The sequence below is a fragment of the Anser cygnoides genome, chromosome 8 (assembly GCF_040182565.1).
Source record: "Anser cygnoides isolate HZ-2024a breed goose chromosome 8, Taihu_goose_T2T_genome, whole genome shotgun sequence".
NCBI classification, from domain to species: domain Eukaryota; kingdom Metazoa; phylum Chordata; class Aves; order Anseriformes; family Anatidae; genus Anser; species Anser cygnoides.
In genome coordinates, this window is record NC_089880.1 from 13,097,050 (window position 1) to 13,119,683 (window position 22,634).

At 56.2% G+C, this 22,634-nt stretch overlaps 1 protein-coding gene across 3 annotated transcripts in view; it reads left to right on the forward strand.

The window, feature by feature from the left end:
• ASTN1 (astrotactin 1) overlaps window positions 1-22,634 on the forward strand; it is a 39,236-nt gene that overhangs the window by 9,696 nt on the left and 6,906 nt on the right. For 2 of the 3 annotated variants that reach the window (XM_067001308.1, XM_067001306.1), the window contains exons 2-16: window positions 5,575-5,762; window positions 8,089-8,482; window positions 9,224-9,370; window positions 9,749-9,856; window positions 10,038-10,187; window positions 10,607-10,774; window positions 10,840-10,924; window positions 16,360-16,434; window positions 17,000-17,137; window positions 17,318-17,468; window positions 17,754-17,920; window positions 18,216-18,410; window positions 18,658-18,785; window positions 20,411-20,515; window positions 20,654-20,842. In XM_067001308.1, the coding sequence (XP_066857409.1) occupies window positions 5,575-5,762; window positions 8,089-8,482; window positions 9,224-9,370; window positions 9,749-9,856; window positions 10,038-10,187; window positions 10,607-10,774; window positions 10,840-10,924; window positions 16,360-16,434; window positions 17,000-17,137; window positions 17,318-17,468; window positions 17,754-17,920; window positions 18,216-18,410; window positions 18,658-18,785; window positions 20,411-20,515; window positions 20,654-20,842 (2,388 nt within the window). The remainder of the gene's footprint in view (window positions 1-5,574; window positions 5,763-8,088; window positions 8,483-9,223; window positions 9,371-9,748; window positions 9,857-10,037; window positions 10,188-10,606; window positions 10,775-10,839; window positions 10,925-16,359; window positions 16,435-16,999; window positions 17,138-17,317; window positions 17,469-17,753; window positions 17,921-18,215; window positions 18,411-18,657; window positions 18,786-20,410; window positions 20,516-20,653; window positions 20,843-22,634) is intronic. The other variant, XM_067001307.1, reaches the window with a different exon arrangement.

A 22,634-nucleotide genomic window follows, 5' to 3' on the forward strand; every position in this document is an offset into this window, starting at 1 on the left:
GCCCACTTCCTTGCCCGCTTTTCCTCTAGCATTTCACAGCTTTGGCTTCGAGGAGCCTAAATTTAGCTCTGGTGACCAACTTTGTCATTCACCTCCTCTTCCAGCATGTTCCTGAGCAGCCGAGGTCCCGATGAAGATCTCCATGGGGTGCCTCGGTAACCTCCTTCCTTCTTAAGGAGCAACTTCTTACCTCCTCTGCCTGGTGGGCTTTGAGGGGACTTTCCTTCTTGTAATGTCCCTACCTGGGTTATCTGGAAAAATTTGAGGGCTGATTTTGACAAGAGCTCTTTGAAACGAGTCCATCAAACTGGATCACCCTTATCTGCTGGCTCACAGTGCTGCGTGACCCACATTCACCCACGCACCTACTGGTTCTTCTAACAGACTGTGCCGGGCAGAAGTAGGATTTGCTGGTCTGTAATTTCCGTGATGCACAGGAGCTTTTTTAAGAGATTGGGGTCTTTTCCATCAAGTTTTGTTCCTGCAGTTGCTTGCTCTCTCTGAACAGTAAGTGGTTTGTCAGTTGTCCTCTCTGGTGCTCATAAGTGAGCATCAACGAGGACGAGCAGTTCATGCTCTGCTTCTGTCCCTTTGCTCTAAAACCTCCTCGCTCTAAAACCTCCTCCACGAGTGCTGTCATTGAGCCAGCTCTGCTGCCGTGTCCATGGGGAGGACGCAACTGGGCAATGGGAAATCCCCTGCGCTGCTCCGATCGGTGCAGGGAACCCCCCGGCCGCATCTCCTCCAGGTTTTCCTCCCCTGTAAAGCTTCCTGATGTGGGCTGTTTCCATGCTGTTTGCTGAAAAAGTTTGCTTTTTCCCAGTACTTTGCTCTTTGGCCATGATGCTTCCTAATTTCAAGTGTTAGAGAGCCCCACAGAGGCAGTGGGAGAGCTGTGGGGCTCTCCAGGCCAGTAGACAAGAGCAGAGAAGGATCTGGAGGATGCTGATTCCAGTTTCCTAAAGCTGAGTCTGCCCTGGTATTTGCTGGGAGGCCAGGGCAGCAGTTTGCTGTGGCTAACGGGGAACTTTGCCGTCATTTGGGCTCTTTCTGTGGAGATCCGTGCTTCCCTCAGGAGGAGGTAATGCGATGGCATTGCAGGGTGTTGGGCTGGATATCCGCTGCAAGTGTGGGCCTTTTGGGGATTTAAACATCAATTTTGCATCTCTTCAGTTGCTGGCCTGTATCCTATATATCATATATATTCATGTGCTGTCACGGTGTGGGGTTTTGTGTGGTTTTCACATGACCATGTCTCCCACGTGTTGGTCCAGGACCTGGGTTTATTCTCTTCCCACAGCCCCTCTGTGTTTCCTGGTTGAGGTAAATGGGACTGAACTAACAAAACAGGAGTGAAAATCCACCACTGACACATGTCCCGGCCTGCTTATCTCAGCCATGCGCATCAGCCAAGATTTTCCCAGCTTTTGGCCAAGATTGGCAGAAGTGGTGTAAAATAGCTTTAAAGGGGATGTTGCACAGCTGTGGTGGGACACATCTGTGGGTCTGCAGAGAGAGGAGCAATGGGACACGGCAGGTTGTAGGGTCAGCAGCTGTGGAGTAAAACTGGTCGACTCGAACCAGTTACTGGTGAATCAGGGTCCTTTGCTCTGGAAACGTGGCACAGTGTCACTCCAAAGGGTTGCTGTTAAAGAAAGGGATGCATGAGGGCCATGGCATATTTGGGATAAAAACCCCAGTTTGAGGGTAGAGTGTGAGTACAGCTTTGAAAAGGAACTCCTCAATGACCTTCCCAAAAGCAAAGGCACCCTACATTTCAAGGAGAAACCTGGTTAGCTGTCAGCCTGGCTACAGCAGCTGAGGGCTCCCCATGCACCAGCCCCAGGTGCAGGCGCCGTGGTAGGGTGACATCTCCGACCTCTCCAGAGGACGCTCTGGGGGGAGCTGGGTGCCTTTTCCTCGAGACTCCAGGTTGTTCCATGCCTGTGGGTCTTCTGGAAATTTTACCCAAAAACGCCATCTCCTGACAGGTAAAATGAGGTTTGTGCATGCTGGTACAGAAAAGCTGGGTTGTCTTAAAAAGGCAGAGTGACCTCCAGAGTGAGCTGGTTTTCCTGCCTGAGGTTGGGAAGGGGAAAAAAATTGCAAATAAAATACGGATAGTCAGTGATGAATGTGATTTTGTTTAAACAGGCCCATAAAAACATTAATATCATCCCATGAAAGATGTGTCAGTAAAACCTCAGAAGTAAAGCCTGCTCCGATATCAGGATATGGATTCTGACATCTGAACTGCTGAGGTCCCAGCGCAGGGTGAGCGGCTCACCGTGGGGAGGGCTCCTGAGCCCTTGGGGGCCAGGGCTTGCTTCAGCCGGGGCAGAGCCTTTTGAAGGACCTGCAAGGTTCAGGCATGGAGCAAATGGGGAACTTAAATAAAAGCACAGTTGGGTTCCAGATGGAAAATAAGCCAGGTTTAAATGTTAATGAGGAAATATAAGTCCAAGTCAAAAGCTGCGCTCTGCAGAGACTGACATTATGGCAGAGTTCATTTGACTAGTCAGAGGCATCTATTAGTGCAAAACACTTCCAAATGGAAAGGAAAATTGTTTTGCCTTTTTTTTTTTTTTTCATAAAAAATGTTGGCTTGCATTTGTTTTTGAGGAGAGTTACTCATTTTGTGTGTTCTTCCTGAGGCATTGCAGGGGCTCGGTGGGGGGGGAAGAGGATGGGGGAATGGCTCCATGTGGGTGCTGGGACCCTGCTTTTGATGTTTCCTGGGCTTGGGCACAGTGTATCTGTGCACACACGAACCTGGCCTTGCTGCAAAGGAGCGTGCAGAGGCGAAGGCCAGGGCTTGCTGCGGCTCTCCCCAGGAAAATGGGTTTATTGGGGTGATGGATAACGAAGCAGGTGTAACTCTGCCGCCTCCAGCAACTTCATCCAGACTTCCCTGCTCTCCTCTCCTTGCCTCGCTCCTCCCCAGCCTCCCTCGCAGGTGGTGAGGGAGGGGGGCAGCCCCGGCCCTGATGTTGGAGGCTCCAGATGGGGAATTTGGGGGCTGCTGCTCCTGTGGACGTGAAGAACCCGGGCTGCCTTCGGTACCAGGCGAGCGTGGCACAGCGCAATTAGTGGTCTCCTGCTGTTATTAACCCCTGACTCGGGCAGGCTATTTTTTAACAGAGGTGCAAGAAGTTAATACTAGCGTTAATGGCTTCAAATCCAAGGCCTTAATGAAAGCCAGGCGGGGACCAGGCCTGTCATCAATATCTTTCAAACTTTGAACTTGAAATTATCCTCCTCCCTTCGCCCTTGGTTGGCTTTCTGCCGGCTTTCCTCATCTCCTCTCGGGTGTGCTGGGCCTGTGGCACCAGACTGGCACCCACCAGCTGGACAGTGGGGTGGGCACCCACCGGCTCCAATGAAGAGCCGAGCCCCGTTGGCACCCAGATAAATGGCCCCAGCGGGCTCTGGAGGGCACGGTAGCATCTCTCGCCAGCTGATGAGAGGTCTGCTTGGAGGGCGAGACAAAGATGAAGGTGGAGCATGCTGGAGTGGGAGACGGGAGAGCAAAGATATGAGGTGGCTCCTTGTTGGTCTTGGTCTTCATCTTGGTCTTGCTCTTGCTTGAGTCAAACTCCAGGAACACTTCAAAGGGACAGGACAGCATGGATAAATCTGTTTTTGAACAAAAATTGAACGTAATGGGGCAGACAGAGAGCTGCCAAGACCCTTGGGGAGAGGAGGAGGAGGAGGATGAAGCTCTCCAATCTGGTTCCGCAGGAGTAGAAGTGGTGGAGCAGCCTTGCCCCATGGGGTGATGCCATGGTGGTGGTAGCCCACCCATTTGGGGTGGTGGGGCTGATTCCTGGGGTGCATTACTGCTCCCAGCACCTCTGACTTGCGGCCGATGCGGCAGCAGGAGGGAGCGCAGCGGGCTGGGAGGGGATCACGCGTGCGAGCTCCGCAGCTGGGTGGTGCTCTTTTAAATCTTTTAAATCCATTTTTTATCGAAATACATTTTTCTTTTTAAAAATAAGCCCGTTTAAATAAATTTGAAATTATGACAACCTATTTTAAGGCCTAAATTTACTATAATCTATTAATCATTTAAATAACTTCCATCAAGGAGTCCTCCTCAAATATTAATGAGCTGAAGGGTGCTGCTTTTTCAGTGATATGTCAGATCAGGGGAAAACATCTTTAACTCCAGCTTTCTAAATGTCACAATGTCATATACTTAGTATCTATTATTTCCAGTCTTCACAATGGGGGAAATGCTGGTATTTACATTTTTCCAAATGTCAGTACGTTGAGTTCCTGTTGTGCATAAAAGCCCTTGCCTTAATTACTCCTAATTTCACGTTAGCAAGCAGGTGCGGGGAGAATATTTTCTTCAATTTGAAATAGTTCATTTGAAGTTGGGAAGCCGTGGGGAGCTGAGAAGGCAGGGAAGCTTCTTTTCCCCTTCCAGCCCATGAATAAAGACCAGGTGGGAGAGGAGGAGACGGGCTGTTTCAAACCCTTGTGGCTCCCGGGACCAGATTTTCAAAGAGGATCCGTGTGCCGAAACACGCAGCTCGGCGCTTAGAGGGAATTTCAAAAGTGCTTCTGGCTGCAGAGGTGCTCTCGCTGCTCTCGGCTTTGCTGCGGTGGCTCGAGGAGAGCTCAGCATCTCTGCTCGGGACACTGGAAGCGTGCTGATTACTGCCAGACACAGAGCCCGTGCTGAGCAGGAACACCCTGCCAACTCTCTCGCTGCAGCTAATGTTTCTTTTGATTAATCAGATCGCTCTGGAAGGGCTGAACCTGGTTTCTGATGCAGCCCCCTCCCCCCAGGTAGTTAGCTCACTTAAGGCAGCTTAATGAAATTAATTAACAGTAAATTTAAAATGTTTTGTGTTTTTTTTTGTCGCTGTAATTGAATTCCAGTTTTCATTTGAAGGCAGCTTGAGAAAAGCCAAATAAAGGTGACAATCTGCAGCACGAGCCCGGGATGGGCTCCCGCCAGCACCAAAGCGGGTGGCACGGATGGGGCAGTGCAGGGCAGAAGCTGTGCCTCCTCGGCATGCTCCTCGTGCTGCAAATGCAAGCAGAGCTTGCATTTTTCAAGGGAAATAACTCAAGTGCTTTGCCCGTCCATCCCAGTGCCCCTGGACCCTGAAGCCAAAGGGTCAGGGTGCTCGGGCAGAAGGTGCAGGTGCTGCTGCAGGTCTTGAGGCTGTGTCCCATGGGGGGAGCTGCAAAATGTGGTTGGAAACCTCTGAACGCATCTCAGTGAGAGCCGGAACTGCAGGTGTGATGACAGCCACGTGCACCTTTCCCCACTGATGGCATTTGTTTGCAATAATTAGCAGCACAGCCCCCTCGATCCCGTCACTGCCCAGGGAGGTTGTTCCGTATCCTCCGCTACCCGCAGCCGGGGCTGTGTTCAGCGTGAAGCTTACGGGCAAAACCCAGCTCAGTTAGGGCCTCAGGGGTGCTGCCGGGTATCCGTGGTCACATACCATCCCCTGGCTGCTCCCTCCATCAATTTTTGGGGAAGAAGCAGACACACCCCTGGTGTCCCCCCACTGCTCCACGTTCCCTTCGGGACGCCTTTGCTCTTTTTTGCAGAGATTTCAGGCAACACGGACGACATCCCGCTGGTGCGCTGGCGGCAGCAGTGGCTGGAGAACGGCACGCTGCTCTTCCACATCCACCACCAGGACGGGGCCCCCAACCTGCCCGGCTTCGAGCCCACCGACGAGCCCCAGACTGAGTCGGCGGAGGAGGAGCTGAGGATCCTCCACATCTCCGTCATGGTAGGTGCTGGTTTAGGGGGTCTGCTCCCCCTGCTCCACCTGCCCCAGGGTGGGGAGCTGAGCCTCAGGGGCGGGCTGAACGCACCCCTCTGGCCACTGGTGCACGCCGAGATGCCTGTTTTGGAGGCGGGGGCTGTGTTTTTATTTTTTCCTTATCTTGGAAAAAATCTGAAGGACCGACAATTTTTGAGCCGCTGGAAGATAATTAGCTGGAGACAATGTGCTGCCGAGGCTGCAAACAGGCTGTTTAATGGTGCCTACCCTAATGAGAGCGTCGGTAGCTCTTCCAGATTGCAGCCCGGGGCCAGGTTTCTCCTCCATCATTTGCGCTTGATTAGTCTCGAGGAAAAAAATAAAAAAAAGAAAAAGTTCTGGCAAAGCCAACCCCAAACTGATTTTGGTCCCTTTCCTTATTTTGGTCCCATCCTGGCTGTTTCCATGAGCGTGCATCGCCCGGGGGATGCTTGCCCTGCTCTGCCGCTGTTGTTTTGATGCTCTTGGGCACCACTGAGTACCCAGACCCAGGCAGGAGTGCATGAAATAAAGTTGTTATCAAACTGATGGAAATTACGCCCGCAGCTCCTGTACCAAAATGTGTAAGTGCGGATTGAATCTTCCCTCTCCCCCTCTTCTCCATCACTCCCAGCTCTGCTCTGGCAGCATCCTGACAAATAGAGGTTGGCTTCTGTGCCCAGCGTCAGTCACGTGTAATGTTCAAGGCTGATTTTCTTTCTTTCCCCTTCGGAGAGCAGAAGTGTGAGCGAGGGGCTGTGTTCATCATGGCAGAGCTCGGCACGTGGGCCCTGCCAGAAACCCTCATGCAACTGTGCAGCACCGGGACCCCTCGGAGGCTTTGCCCATGTGCCCGGTGGGAGGGGATGGAGGATTTCTGTGCTCCCGTGGGCAGGAGCTGGGGGCTGAGGTGGTGCCCTGGCCCTTTCAGCTGGGCAGGGGACTCCACCACGTGTTTTTTTACTCCTGGAGTAAAACTCTTGAAATATCTTGAAACCTCAAGTGGCCACCGTCTGCTTTTCCTCATGGGCTCTTGGACTACCAGGGCAGAAAAAACACAGTTGCAGTTAAATAACGGGGCTTTTATAGACATCTGCAGCCAAGGGGCTTCCACTGGAGTCGAGCTCCAGCTTGGTCTCCTCGTTTACCAGCCGCCCAGCTCAGGCAGCAGGCAGAGCTGCCTGCTCTTTGGGGTGAGAGCTGCATGCAGAGGGCAGCTGAGGAGAGGCAGGAATGTCCCCGTGTCACCCCCCCACCCATGGGTGAACCCTGCCAGGGGTGATGGGAGCCGTGACGTGGGAGCCATCTCCGGGGGGAAGAGGGCATAGGATCCACGTTCGGGAATCGGAGGAACCCAAAGGGATTTAAACCCCATAGAGAACTGGGCCCTGGCTGCCTCTCTCCTCCATCGCTGGATTCTCCTCCTTTGTATTTTTCTTTTTTTTTTTCTTTTAAAGAAATTTTGTAAGGAGGGCTGGGAGGGTACATTGCAGCTCCATTATCCCGGGAATGGAAGAGGGCTAAGCCATAATGGCCGTTACGGCTCCTTTTCCAGCTGCCTCTCCTGCTTCTCATTCAATAATTTCCTTAATGTTTTGTCCTAATGGAGCAGATTGTTACTCGTGTTTTATTTTATCAAGATCACCTATTGCTTGAAAAAGAGGAGGGGTCTGGAGCCGCAGATGACCAGGGAGCTCTTAGCTGGCTCCATGCACTATCATCATTATTATTATTATTATTATTATTATTATTATTGGCAGACCAGGCACAGGGGGCCAGTGTGAGCTTTCATCTCACCACCTCCATCCACGCTGCAGCAGTGACATCTCCATGGGGGGGTGGCCCTGGGGACAGCGGGGAGGTGGCAGGGCTGGGTGTGCTTTTGGCCATCTTCAGCACCGTGGGGCCGGAGCTTCTCCAGCCGTGCGCCCCCGAGCCTTCGTCTCTTCCCGCATGCTGAAATTTCCGCAGGACGCCCTGGGAAAATCTCCCAAGATTAAGAGCGACAGCACTGAAAGCGGCTGGAAATGGGTCAGAAAAAGTTGCCCCTAGGAGTGTTTGCCTACAATAAACCCGGCCTCCGCTTTCAAAGCCGTCGCGGGAGCGCGAAACAAAACACGCTCTACTTTAAACGTTGCTTTTTTACGCCTCGGTGGTGACTTCAAAGCCGGTCCAGCTCGAGGCAGGCTTCACCCCCCGGTGCCAGAACGCTCTTATCAGCGCGGCCGGGCTTCTCCCAGCCTGTCTCACCTCCCAGTGCCCTGGGGGTGTTTGCCGGACCCCCCCTGAGCACCGCTCGCCCTTGTGCCCGCAGGGAGGGATGATCGCGCTGCTGCTCTCCATCCTCTGCCTGGTGATGATCCTCTACACCCGCCGGCGGTGGTGCAAGCGGCGCCGCGTGCCGCAGCCCCAGAAGAGCGCCAGCGCCGAGGCGGCCAACGAGATCCACTACATCCCCTCGGTGCTGATCGGGGGCCACGGGCGGGAGAGCCTGCGCAACGCCCGCGTGCAGGGCCACAACTCCAGTGGCACCCTCAGCATCCGCGAGACCCCCATCCTGGACGGCTACGAGTACGACATCACCGACCTGCGGCACCACCTCCAGCGCGAGTGCATGAACGGCGGCGAGGACTTCGCCAGCCAGGTCACCCGCACCCTGGACTCGCTGCAGGGGTGCAACGAGAAGGCCAGCATGGACCTCACGCCAGGTTGGGGAGCAATGGGGCCAAACCGGGCCCTTTCTGCCTTGTCTTCCTCGCGTGTATGCATTTTCCCTCCAGGGTTTCGCCCGTTTCTCTGGGTCTCCCTCGCATGTGGGATGTTAGTGGGGTTTTTGCTGCTAGTTGAGGGTGGTCCCCATTAAGTGGCACACGGCTGGGACAAGGCAAGGTGGAGCTTTGGGGGAAAGGACTGTGGTTCCTGTGGACTGGTTGAGGACCCAGATGGTGTTTCCTGCAAGCTCCCCCATGGTGACCTCCCCAAATACCCTTTTCCATCCCAGAACTCCTGGTGTCTGCACCAGCTGAGGTTTTTAATATCAAAATTAGACTTGCCATCAGTATGATTCAGAGTTAACGCTCTTCTAATCACCAACAGAGATTATTTGAGGCTCATAACACACTTGCTTGATGGCCATATTGCCAACTGAGCCGTACAAGTGAAACCCTCTAAGTCAAGGCACAGTTTGGGAAGGCCATGCTGTGGTTCCCAGAGCTCTCCAGGGATTTTCTTTGCAGACCTGGATATGCAGAAGTGCCCTGAGAGGGGGAATGCTGAACTTCAGCATTTTTCTGGGCTTGGTGGACAGGGCAGCCTGGTCCACCAGCCACAGTCGCCTTGCACGGATGCTGGGGATCCATCCAAGGAAATCTCTTTCTCGCCTCCCTTCTTTTCTTCTTTTTTTCGGTCTTTATCCCTGAAAGATGTTGCCTTCGATTCTTCCCGCCTAGGGAGCGACAACGCCAAGCTGTCCCTGATGAACAAGTACAAGGACAACATCATCGCCACCAGCCCCGTGGACGCCAACCACCAGCAGGCCACGCTGCTCTCCCACACCTCCAGCAGCCAGCGCAAGCGCATCAACAACAAGGCGCGAGGTACAGGGTGCACGGGGACGTGCCAGCCCCCCTGAATACCCCCCAGCATCGCCCAGACCCACGGGGGAGGTGGGGCAAGAGCTGGGCTGCACGATGGAAACAGGGGTTTGGGGTTTGGGGCTGGGAGCAGTGGTTTGGCAAGGTTGCAGGGGAGGTTGCGTGGGTCGCTTGCAAAGATGCGGAGGATGCTGGCCATGGTGGTAGTTTAAGATTTCGTGTGTGGCAGGGGGGAGAAGTTGCAAGGCAACAGGAGCTGTGGTGGGGAGGGAGAAGATCTGCGTCCAGCTTCGGCCTCCAAGGCCACAGCAGCAGAGGGTGATGGAGGATGAGGTGTGTGTGCAGTCACCCCACCGTGACTGCACTTGGTGTTCCCCGCAGCTGGCTCGGCGTTTCTTAACCCCGAGGGGGACTCGGGGACGGAGGCAGACACCGATCCCCAGCTGACCTTCTACACGGACCCCTCGCGGAGCCGGAGGCGCAGCCGAGGTGGGTGCAGGCAGGCAGCGAGCAGGTCCCCGAACCCCGATGTCCCCCAGCCCTGCCTGCTCATCAGGCTTTCCCTGTGGGCCTGCCTGGGGCAAGGAAGAGGATGCAGAGCCCAGGACCCCTCCGAGCACTCCCCCGGGTGGCTGGGTCTTGGGTCTGAGAGCGTTTTCGTGCCTCGCAGTGGGGTCCCCCCGCAGCCCCGTGAACAAGACCACGCTGACCCTCATCAGCGTGACGAGCTGCGTCATCAGCCTGGTGTGCTCCTCACACATGAGCTGCCCCCTCGTCGTCAAGATCACCCTCCACGTCCCCGAGCACCTCATCGCCGATGGTGAGTGCCCCATGGCTCCCCCCGAGCTCCCCCTGCCATGCACTGGGAGCTGTAATGGAGGGGAGGGGGGAACGACGGAGGGGACGGGTGTGGGATGGGTGCAGGATGGAGGGGACGGGTTTGGGGTGGAGGACACCAGCCTGGGGCAGAGGGGATGGTGGGGATGCACACAATGTGGAGGTGGCTGCTGCAAGATGGAGGGGATGGGCAAGGGATGCAAGAGATGGATGTGGGGTGGAGGGGACTGTCACGGGATGGAGGGGACAGTCACGGGATGGAGGGGACCATCATGGGATGGAAGACACTGCCATGGGATAGAGGACACTGTCATCGGATGGATGGCATTGTCACGGGATGGAGGGCACTGTCACGGGATGGAGAGCTGAGAGTTGAGCCGCTGATTGCCCCCTGGGCGGCAGGGAGCCGGTTTATCTTGCTGGAGGGCAGCCAGCTGGACGCCAGCGACTGGCTGAACCCGGCGCAGGTCGTCCTCTTCTCCCAGCAAAACTCCAGTGGGCCCTGGGCCCTGGACCTCTGCGCCCGCCGCCTCCTCGACCCCTGCGAGCACCAGTGCGACCCCGAGACCGGTAAGCCGGGGGCAGTGGGGGTCCTGCGGGGCTCTCTGTCCCTGATGTCCCCCCTCTCCCCGTAGGTGAGTGTCTCTGCTACGAGGGCTACATGAAGGACCCCGTCCATAAGCACCTTTGCATCCGGAATGAGTGGGGGACCAACCAGGGGTGAGTGTGCCCCCAGCGCCGTGCCCAGGCTCGGGCGGCAGCACAGTGTGGCAGGGCTGTGGGAAATCCTCTTTGGTGAAGGAGTTAAAAGCATCTCGGTGAACCGTGAGGTGTGGGCTCTGCAGGGGCTCCGCGGGAGGTGAGGATTTTTGTTGTTTGAAATCATCAGAGCTGAGGACCGCAGGCACAGATGTTGCCGTTATTAGGTTTCAGAGTGAACATCCCCCATAGAGCATCGGGGCTGTTCCTCTTCCCCTTCTGGGTGCTCTCCTTTGTCAGCCAGTACCAGGAGATGTCTGCTCAACATCATGACACCCCCAGAAGCACAAGAGCAAAATTTCCTGATGTTTTGGTAGTGTGCAGAAAGCCCAGACACAGCAAAAAAAAAAAAGGGGACAAGCATCTGGCAGGGCTGTCCCCAGCTCTCCATGGCTCCCCCTGTCCCCTCTTAATGGACGGGGGCGTAGGGATGGGGTCTTCCCCTCTCCCCGATTGCCCAGGACACGCTGGGTGTCTCACGATGGGCTGGAGGAGCCCACAGCCAGCATGCACAGAGCGAGGGGGAGAACGACTTTGTGCTCCAACAGGCATCCACGAGTGCTGGCTTCCTGCTGCTGCGCTGCTTGGGTGTGGGACTGCAGCTTCGCTCCTGAGCACCTGAGCTAGCTCCTTGCTGACCTAGCTGCTCCATCTAAAGGGAGAGGGGAGAAAAGGCTGGTTATTAGGAAAAAATACGGATGGCAGCAGGCGGGAGGGAAGCCAAGGGCAGGAAGGACAAATCTGCTCCTGCCCTTTAATAAGGAGTTGTTTGCTCGGCATAATTCAAAGGGGTCTTTGGCATTGTCCCTGGGATAAATAGGACCAGGGAGCTTGTTTTTTTCCGTGTGTGGTTTTGGCATTATAGGATTGTGCTGTGTTCGTGCTCCGCCTTTCGTCCTGCAGCAGCATTCGTGCCTGGCCAGGATGGGACCATTACAAGCCCCCTGGCCTTTCCCTGGGTCCCCAGGGGGCTCTGATGGGTTGGGGCTCTCTCATCGCGGCTCCTCCAGTTTGCCCAATTCCCTGCAGAACTTGCAACCTTAACTCAGGATTTGTGTGTGTTTTTTTTTTTTGGGGCAGGGCACAAAAGCAGGACCTGGGGGGGCTTTGCTTTTGCCAGCCCCTTTGTCGTGCTGGGGAGCGCTGCTGGGATGCCTGGGCACGGTCTCTCAGCGCTGGGAGAGTGGTGCTTTTATCTGAAAGCTCACTGCGAGGCTCTGGATGTGTTTCCGATTGGTTTGTTTTTATTTACAGTGATTATCATTTGAGTCAGTGTCTGTGCACTCAGCAGCATCTAATTTTGCTCGTGAAGGCGAGCTCATCTCTGAACTTTATTTGCAGTGGCTTTGTGTGCTGCGTGTATTTTGGGTACCACACCGAGAGCCGTGCCATCACCATGCATCCTTTACTGAACGCATCCGGTCCCTAAATCAGCACCGGTTTTTCAAAAACGAGAACTTTTTGATCATGTGCAGCAGATATATTTTGATCGTCTGCTTTTGTGTGCTGCTCTTCAGCTGTTTTAAACAAATCTGCTGTGTGTTGTCTGTTTGTTAGCCGCCTGCCTCCCGACTTTGATATGCATTTTTAATTAGCTGCCCCGCGGCTTTTTCTCCAACATTTCTCAGGTAGCTTTCCAGCAATCTGGCCAACCTGGCCGATCTAACCAGATTCCCAGGGTGGCACCATGGTAGGGCTCTCCTGGAAGTCACATCACCGAGCTGTGCACTCGGTTAGCCTGCCCCACCTCCCTAATTTCTTGACCCCTTGCATCTGCAATGCGATGGCTGATGGTTGTCCCCTCGCCGGGTGCCTCCTTACCTGGGGTACCTCTGAGACACCCCCAGTGAGGTCTAACACCCTTGGCAGTTAAAGGCCTCAACGTGCATTTTCCTCTATTTTCGCTCTTCACCACTGCGAGGGGAGGTTTGGGGCCAGTTTAAGGTGATTTGGTCAATGTGGCTGGCTATGTGCTGTTAATGCTCTTCCGGCATGGGCTGGGGAAAGCAGTGGGGACAGCCCCCTGGTTGTAGGGTGGGCTGAATTTGTCCACTGCTTGCCAGGTGAGACCCCTCTGCTTGGTAGGATCTGCGCCAAGGTGGGCCCAGAGGACTGCTATAGGGCAGATGGTTCCCTTTCAACATTTTGGGTACTGCTTGAGACCCTCCGAGGTGGTAATTGCTTTTTCTGGGTATTGGTGGGGACGGCTCCTGCTGTGGGTGTCTGTCTCCTGCTGTGGGCATCTCCTGCCCCGGCTCTTCCCAGGGGAATCCCCCCTGAAGTCGGCAGTGGGATCCTTGTACTCACCACTGGTTTGCACTGGGAGCATCCCCCTGCAGAGCATGGATTTGCCGGTGGTCCCCAGCCCCAAATGCTTCTCACTTTTGGGGGGACAGCAAAATCCCACAGCCGAATTGGGCCACCCCAGCAGGGCAGGGCACCCCTTTATCCCTGCCCTGCTCATCCTCTCCCCACGGTGCCCCTTCTGCGGGCAGCTGTCCCCCTGTCCCCCTCTGTGCTGTGCACCCACCCGTGTCCCATCCCCTCCAACCCCACAGAGCAGCTGGGGACACGGCGAAGTGACAAGGACAGCACTTTCCCTGCTTAAGCTCTTTTCTTTCTCTCCCTTTTTATTTTTCCACTCCTTTTTCTGCCTATCTTTTTTTTTTTTTTTTTCTTTCTCCTCTGCCTCTTTCTATCCCCCGCTGTGCGCCTCAGCTTTGCGAGCTGGAAGGACGGCCAGATAAAAAGCTCCTCTTTCTTTCAGATCCTTTCACCAAACCACCCCTCCGCCTCCTCCTCCCCGCCCCATTCTCCTCGCAGATTTACGGGCAGCCCAGGAGAAAGTGCCGGCATTAGCATTTTTAATAAAGAGCCGCTTGGAAGGGATGGCAGCGGGCGGGGAGGTGGGCAGGGGAACAGCAGCCGGAGCCTGGCGAGACCCTGGCCGGGCAGAGCCTCGGTGGGGCTGGCACTGGATGGAAACCCCAAAAAGCATCAAGGGGCTGGTGCCCGGACCTATTTTAAGCACATAACCACCAACCACCTTTTTCTCTGGTGGCATCGCAGCCGTGCTCACGTGCAGCAGCTTCTCAGCACCTTCAGCTCTCCCTGCCAGCTCCTTTCCAGCAGCCCCAGGTTAGCTCATCGCTGCTGTGTCCCGTGGGCTCCAGGCTTCGGTTCCTCATCCAGCAGAGGCAGAAGAGCCCCATGGGGAATGAGGATGGTTCCTAAGGCTGGAGGTCAGTCTGGCCTTGTCCCTGTGGTCAGCTCCTTGTCCCCAGCTCCAGGGTGCAGGGGAGGTAGATCAAAGCATCGCCAACAGCACCAGGTCCCGAGGGCTTGGCTGGCACATGGGGAGCTTCCACTCGAGCCTGGCTGTGGAGCAGAGCATGGATGACAGTCCAGCTGGAAAAAGCCGAGAGGCCTGAAGACCATCCTGGGGATGCGTTGGCAGAGCTTTGGCCGTAGGCATTCGCTCACGGTGCTTGGTGAGCTTTCTGGCTGTCGGCTGCCCAGCGGACCCCCCGTTTTGTTGTTTCAGATGCCAAGGCTTGCAGGGAGCCAAGGGCTGTCGTTTCTGGCCCATTTAATCCAATCTGATCAGATGCAGAGCTGCTTTCTGAGCCGTCTCCGTACCCTTTGTGAGCTAGGAAGGCCACGCAGCCAAAATACCTGCCAAGAGCAAGGAAAGCAGAGCAGCGAGGTGCCTGCGGATCACAGGAGGTGGGGAGGCAGGCAGCTGCACAGGCACGGGGGAAGAAAGAGGGGATGAAACAGCACCAGAACCACAGGGGGGAAATGCCAGCGATGGAGGGGGCGAGGTGTGCGTGGGGGAGGACTTCTCCCCCCATCGTCTGCAGCAGGAGGCACAAGTAGGCAAGGAGGGGATTTTTGTCTGCATGGGAGGAAGAGTCGGCGTGGAGCTCCTGGAGAGCCAGGCTCAGAGCCATCATCGCCCAAAATTTTAGGCACAGTTGGAAGTCGGACCCCTTGGGGCGTAACGTGGCCTGGGCGCTGATTTGCACCTCGCAGGCAGACTGGAGGCTGCGTGGCACGGCGGTGCTGCCTCCCTGGGCTCCCACGGCACCGCCGCTTTCAGGGCTGAGTACCGGGGCACGCGGAGCACGGCTCTCCACCACCGTTTTCCCACCCGATCCGGCAAGGAACAATACTGTGCTCTGCCTTTGTTCCCAGCCCGGCACGCTCTGGAGAAGCAAGAATAAAGCCCATCTATCTGCAGGGAGGCGGGGATGTGCAGCATTCAAGGCGCTGGCGAGGCGCAAGAAGCAAGCGGGCCTTATCCGGGGCGAGGCGCTGGATTTAATCCCCCGCGCCCAGCCGGCCACAGCAGTGCCATTGTGTCCCGGCCAGGAAATGAGCAGCGTGCTCTAATCCTGCAATCAGGATTTTTTTTTATTTTTTTTGTCCTTGCTGAAATAACTTCAGATTAGAAATTGAAGTGCTTATGCAGGAGAGCTGTAATTGCCTCGAGAGAAAATCCCCAGGCTTGCTGGGGCAAGGTGCTTGTGGTGCCTCTTGTGGCGAGGCACACTCTCACTGGGTCTCTTAAAGGTGGCAGGGTGGAAAAAACCTCTTTCTCTTTCCAACTCTGAGCTTGCCTTACAAATGGGATGTGGTTGGGTCTGGTTGTGATTCCCCTTGTCTGGTCTCCTGCTTTTTTTTTCTTTCTTTTTATTTATTTATTTATTTATTGCTGGTCTCTGACTTGCCGGTCTCTCTGCAACGGATGCTGTGCAAAAGACGCAGAGAATGCTCCGCAAAAGATGCTGTGCAAGTGATGCTAAAAGCTGTAAATTTTTCAGGTTAAAGGAAATAAAAGCTTTGGCTGGTTTCGGGTTAGCACCCACCCCACCTGAAACTGTGAAACTGAAGGGGGATAAAGCAAGGGGGTGAAACTGTCCCAGGGCCTGAGACGCTTCCTTCCATAAGGCTTGCAGAGGAAGGTTTCAGATGTGTTTCGGGTTGCTTTTTGCAGTTTGATGGATGTGATGCAAATCTCCACTGTGGGAGCGGGTGGGTGGTACCCGAGGGTGCAGGGGTGTGAGGCTCACAGATGCTCTGCGGTGGTGGGAAGGGGGGGCTGGAGCCAAGCACACCCCAAAATAAAGGGCGAGGTATGCCACTGACTGGGGGCATCAGCCATATAGGAATCCCTAAATCCTAAAAATAGGGGGGAAAAAAAAGGCCAAACATCTGGGGTGCAGGGCTATTTTCCTGCATTGTCCTGGCTTGGTTTGAGCTGTTTGATCCCAGGACCCGTTCCGTGCTTGCACCCACGTGCGTGTGCCACAGTTGCAGTGGCTCTTGCTGCAGCACACAGCTGGGGAAATATTTGGGGATGCCAGCGTGATGTCCTTGTGTTTCTCCTCCAGACCCTGGCCGTACACCATATTCCAGCGTGGCTTTGACCTAGTGCTGGGCGAGCAGCCATCCGACAAGATCTTTCGGTAAGCCTTGCTTCAGCTCCCCCCCACCCCTCGGACCTCCCCGCTGGTTCGGATGCTGCTCGGTGCTGGTCCTGGGGAGGGTGCAGCAGGCTGGTCTGCGTGGCATGGCCAAGCACGGTGTCCTGTGCCACCTCCTGGGGACTTGTGAGCATGGCTGGCGTGGTCCTGCTACAGCGGCCACGTGGGTTTCATGGGATGCTGGATGCCCAGCAGCCAGTTGCTCCTCCCCATCCACAACGAGAGCAAGATGTAGGTTCTGAAGGAGGTTTTCTACCAAAAGGAGAAGTGCTTTCCTTTTTCCTGGACACCTCAGAGAGGAGGAATAAATACACGAATAATCCCTCATCAGCTCTCCTCCTGCCCCCCAGCAGCATGCTCCCGGCGGATGGGTGCTGGAGATACCAGCATCCAGCTGGGGATGGGTTTGGGACCACCCTAGGGAGAGGGACGGGTTCAAGGCTGGGTTTCGGTGGAGGTGGACATCTGCATGATGTCCCCGCATCGATATGACACAAGGGCGGCCCTCTGGGCGCGGTGCCCCCCTGTGTGCCTGCTCCCCTGCCAGGTTCACCTACACCCTGGGGGAAGGCATGTGGCTGCCGCTGAGCAAGAGCTTCGTCATCCCTCCGGCCGAGCTGGCCATCAACCCCTCGGCCAAGTGCAAGACTGACATGACGGTGATGGAGGATGCGGTGGAGGTCAGGTGGGTGCGATTGCAGAGCGGGGATGAGGGTCTTTAACTGGCTGGTGTGGCTCTGCAGCGAGGGGGACAACCCAAAGGACGTGGGGGTGGTGAGAGCTTGGGGGTTGGTACGTCTGCTACCAACCAGAGCAGTGCCAACCAGAGCAGTGAAAGACCTCCTCCTCCTCCTCCTCCTCGCAGGGAAGAGCTGATGACCTCCTCCTCCTTCGACAGCCTAGAGGTCCTCCTCGACTCCTTCGGCCCCGTCCGGGACTGCACCAGGGACAACGGGGGCTGCAGCAAGAATTTCCGCTGCATCGCCGACCGCAAGCTGGACTCGACGGGCTGCGTGGTGCGTGGCGGGGGGACAGGGCGGAGGAGGAAGAGATACCTCCTCCTGCTCTTCTCATTACCTCGGGGTGAATATTTTTTGTGTTTTGGGGGCACCTGGTGGCTCATTCAGGTGTCCCTCTGAGCTGTAGCATGCTCTATTCTGGTGGAGGGGCCTCAGGGAGCAGCGTCTTAGCACCCACCACCTCCACAGCCACCTCTCCATACCAGCCCAGCTGGGATTTCATCCCGGGAGCCACTTTTTGGCTGGCTGGCCCCCCTCATCTCTTGCTTTCCCCTCCACCAGTGCCCGGCGGGACTGAGCCCCATGAAGGACGGCACGGGCTGCTACGACCGCCACATCGGCGTCGACTGCTCCGACGGCTTCAATGGGGGCTGCGAGCAGCTGTGCCTGCAGCAGATGGTGCCCCTGCCCGACGACCCCCTGCTCTACAACATCCTCATGTTCTGCGGGTGAGCCCCCCAGTGCCGTCCCCAGCACGGGGACCTCCTTGTCCCCAGGAGCAGGAGACCCCTCCTCGCTCCGTGAGGGCACGCAGGTGACCTTGGCCAACTGAAATGAGAGCACTGCTCGCATGTGGGGTTTTCTGCACCGTAACCTCTTCCCAAGCAAAATAGAAAATGCAAAGTGACTCCAGGGGTTGGGCGGCTTGGGAGGGTGTCCTCGGTTCTGGATGTCCCAGCTGGGGTGGCTCGGGCCTCGCTGGTTGGGCTGCAGGTGATGGGGGCCCCACTGCTGGCTTCCCAGGTGCATCGAGGACTACAAGCTGGGCATGGACGGGCGGTCATGCCAGCTCATCTCAGAGTCGTGCCCCGAGGCGGGGGACTGCGGCGAGCCCCGTGAGCTGCCCATGAACCAGACGCTCTTTGGGGAGATCTTCTATGGCTACAACAACCACTCCAAGGAGGTGGCCCCGGGACAGGTGCTCAAAGGGACCTTTAGGTAAGGGGGGATGCGGGGAGGTGGCCGCTGGCAGGGTTTCCAAGAGCATAGTGCTTGGTTCAGCCACGTCTGGCCAAGCTTTGCAGGAGACAGAGGGGCTGGCAGGATGGGCACATCTGAAGCCACATCTTTCTTCATAACCCACGCCCAGAGCCTTGGTGCTGGGTTTTTGGGGTGGGTCGCCAGCCAGGTGTTGCCATCCCTTGTCTCCCCACCCCATCCTCCTCTCTCCCCAATTAACGTGCAGGCAGAACAACTTTGCCCGGGGCCTGGAGCAGCAGCTGCCGGACGGGCTGGTGGTGGCCATGGTGCCCCTGGAGAACCAGTGCCAAGAGGAGCTCTCAGATCCCACGCCCGACCCCGAGTTCCTCACCGGTGAGTGAGCCCGGCCAGACCTACACCTTCCTGGGGATGCTGTGTGATGTATCCTGCCTGGCTGCAGCATCCCGTGCCCAGCCCTGTAAGGGGAAGGCAGCATGTTTCCCGATTTTATTTCAGCCACCTGCAAACGGGGGCAGTCGGTAGCATTGCTGCGGCAGGCTGCCTGCTGCCAGGCTGCCCGTTTGCAGGGCACAGGCTGTGAATTAATTGTGTGGCTAACAGCTCAAGTGCCCACCGGAGAGCTGGGGGGTTTTCAAAAAGACTTTTCTTATTCCAGGCAAAAATGTTTTCCAAATACATTTTATTTTATTTCCAAACCAGAAATCGGTGTAAAGAAGCATTCAAAACCACAATATTTTGGTTTGTTCTGACAGACCATTGACCATGAGCACCAAGGTCATGGTGGGTTCCTAGCCTGGAGGGTGCCACGGAGCTGACAAAGGCAGCGCCACCACAGCCATGGCATCACAGAGGGGCTGGGGGCCGTGGACTTTACTGGCAATGATGCCAGGAAGGCAGAAGCCAGCAAATTGCTGTATTAATTTCCCACTGCTCTGCTGGCTCTTTGTGGCTGATTAGGAGAGGGAAAAAAAAGAAAAAAAAAGAAAAAAAAAGAAAAGGAAAAGGAGTGAAATCTTCTGTGCTTGTCAGTAGGCAGATCTGGGCATTGCTGTGAATACACGAGAGGCAGAGCTGCTGAGTAAGGAAGGGCTGTTTTTGCATAAACACTTTGCGGGGATGAGCGAGGCTTTGAAGCTGTTGGCAGCAGCCAGCGCCGAAGGAAGCGGCACTGGGAGGCAGAGGACTGCATCCTCCTTATCCTCCGCCTTCCCTCCTCGTTGCGGAGGGGGGAGGCACGTTGTCGGCCTCCCCGAGCCCTGCTGCCTGGCTGTTTAGCCGCAGAGCTTGCTGCTCGGCTGCTGAGCGGAGGTGCACTGTGCTGGAGGTGTGCTGTGCTGGAGGTGTGCAGCCAGCTGTGGGATGCTCTGGCCACCAACATCAGAGCCATGAGCGGCCTCAGTTCCCTTTCTGGGGCTTCGTCCCAGGATTTGGCTCTTGGGAGCTGGGTCTGTCCCTGGATTGACCACCCTCATCCTCATCCAGGCCATCTCGGGAGGGTTTCTGGTCTTGCTCAGCCCCGGCATTGCCACAGTGCCCAAGGGACCGTGAGCACAGGAAGGCGATCTCCCCATGCACACATGTCCTGCTCTGTCCCCTGGGCCTCCGTGTTGGCCGCAGCTGTGGCGTGACGGTGACCGTTCCCAGGCCTGCCAACAGCTCATTAAAAAGCGCAACTCTCATTAGCCAAGTAATTAGCACACCTGGGCATGTCTGGGGAGCGGCCGCCGGGAGGGGGGCAGGAGGAGGCTCGTTATCTTCTGTCGCGGAGCCCCAGACGGCAGGATGAAACGAGGCCATCATTTTTCCTTCAAAGCCATGATTTTAATTGCCACGGAGCAGCTGATGGCGGGGACGTGATGAGTGCTGGTCCTTTCCATGCCTCCTTCCCACCCTGCTGGGTGCGCAGCGCTGGGCATGGCGCAAGGCACTGCACCCACTGCACCCACACCTGGCAGTGGTGCTGAGCAGTGCTGAGCGCCGTGTCCTCTCTCTGGCAGGGATGGTGAACTTCAGCGAGGTGTCCGGGTACCCGCTCCTGCAGCACTGGAAGGTGCAGTCCGTCATGTACCACGTCCGGCTCAACCAGCTGACCATCTCCCAGTGTAAGTGGGGCAAAAAGGGGTGGTGAGGGGACACAGCACCTTCTGGTGGGTGGTGGGCTCGGGGCTTGGCTGGTCTGGAGGGCCCAAGGGGCTCGGCGTCCGCAGGGATCTGGGCATCTCCCCCCATCTCCCCCCCAGCCTTCAGCAACGCGCTCCACTCTCTGGATGGGGCCACCTCCCGTGGGGACTTCGTGGCGCTGCTGGACCAGTTTGGCAACCACTACATCCAGGAGGCCGTGTACGGCTTCGAGGAGTCCTGCTCCATCTGGTACCCCAACAGGCAGGTCCAGCGGCAGCTCTGGCTGGAGTACGAGGACATCAGCAAAGGTAGGAGCCCCGGGACAGGACCCCAAAGCCACCCCACTGCGAGCTGGGTACGCCCTCTGCACAGCAGGGGAAGAGCCCAGCCCTTGTAGAAGCTGCATCCCACCTCATTTTCTTATTTTCACCCTGCTGTCGTGGTCGAAGGACCCCCATGGACTGCAGCCGGCGTTAGCCCGGGCCAGCAAGGCGTATAAATACCCACACCCCCGGGGAGATGAAAGATGAATGCGCTAATCCCACCAAGCCGTCCTGTCTGATTCTGGACTTAGCTGCTATTTGTCTTTAATCCTGTCCCTTCGCTCCCTTTGTCTCCTCCGTATCTGCTCTCTTCCACTCGCATCCCGGGGCCAGACTTTACTCCTGCTGATGCTCTCTCCTCTCCCCGGGTGCCAGCGCTGTGTTTTACTGTCTGCAAACCAGTGACGAACTGGTCACCGGGCTCTGGGAAAGGGGGGGAGCCTGCGGGAGCCCAGTCCTGGCTCTGCCTTCAGTACAGAGAAGGAAGCATCTGCAAACTGCATTAGAAACAGCAGGAAAGCTCAAAATCCTGGGTGTGGGTGACCCCTCGGGTGGAAAACGTTCATTTCTGAGCCTGGATGCTGCGGGCTGAGGCCTCCTGGAGCCTGGACGCCTTCCCGAGCCCACCTGCAAGAGTCCAGACCTGCTGCTGTTTTGCTGAGGGCTGTTTCCAGATGTAGCATCTTTTGATTGCGAGTACTTTTTTTTTTTTTTTTTTTTTTTTCCCCTCCTGCAATTTCCTCCTCTTTGATTTTCCTGCTTGGAGGCTTTTCAGGTCTGGCAGTCTCTTTCCACCCACAGTATCACATTTCGGTTTCGCTCTGGCACCTGCCACTTTCCCTCCTTTCCTTTTTGTTTGCAAACGTCAGGAGTTGGATATCGACTGAGAAATTGCAAGAGACAACTCATTCTCTGGCTCCTCTGCTTTCCCCCTGTGCCTGTGAAGCTGCAATTCACAGCTAACCCAAAGTGATCCATTTCCAGCTCGATGGGGTAGCCGAGCAATGCTCTCGTAGCCAGGTTTTTGTCTAACAGCCCTGTTTTCCTCGCAGGGGTCTCGGAGATTGGCTTGGCAGACCCTTGCAATAGGAAGATCTCCCCACAGCATCCCACAGTGGCCTCAGCCTCCTTAGCTTCTTCCCACCCCACCAGCCTGCCTTGTCCTCGTCAATGCCAGCCTCTTTTTCACAAGGACCCCGTGGGGACATGGTGGCACTGGGGCGTTGGGCACCTTTGTGCAGAGCTTGGAAAAGCCCCATCGCAGCCCAGCTGGGGGCTGCAGTGGTGATGAACCTGCAGGACTGCCTCCATCTCACCATTTTCTTCTGCCTCGTGCCCATGCTTTGAAAGCCAAACCCGGGAAAGACCCCATTCTCCAGCCTGGCTGCAGCCTTGCCCACCTCCATCACACCCGTCGTGGTCTTTGGTGACTGCGGGGGTGATGGCATGTGCTTCTGCCACTCAAAGGAGGGATATTTGGGGCTGGTGGTGCTGGAGGGAGAGGCTTTCCCAAGCCCTGTGGCCACCTGTCCTGTCTGAAAGCCCTTTTCCAGTGCAGGACACGTGCTCTCTCCAGCTCTCCCCCTACATTTCTTGGGGAGAAAGGTGGACAGATGCAAAGAGCCAGCCCTGAAGCAGATCCCAAAAAGGAAGCACTCCTCATCTCCCTTCCCCATAGAGGACACCGAGTGCAGGTGCGATGGATGGACCAGAGAAAGTCTTGGTGGGTGGCTTTGTAGCCATCTCAGGAACTTCCTGGCCATCTGGAAGCACTGAC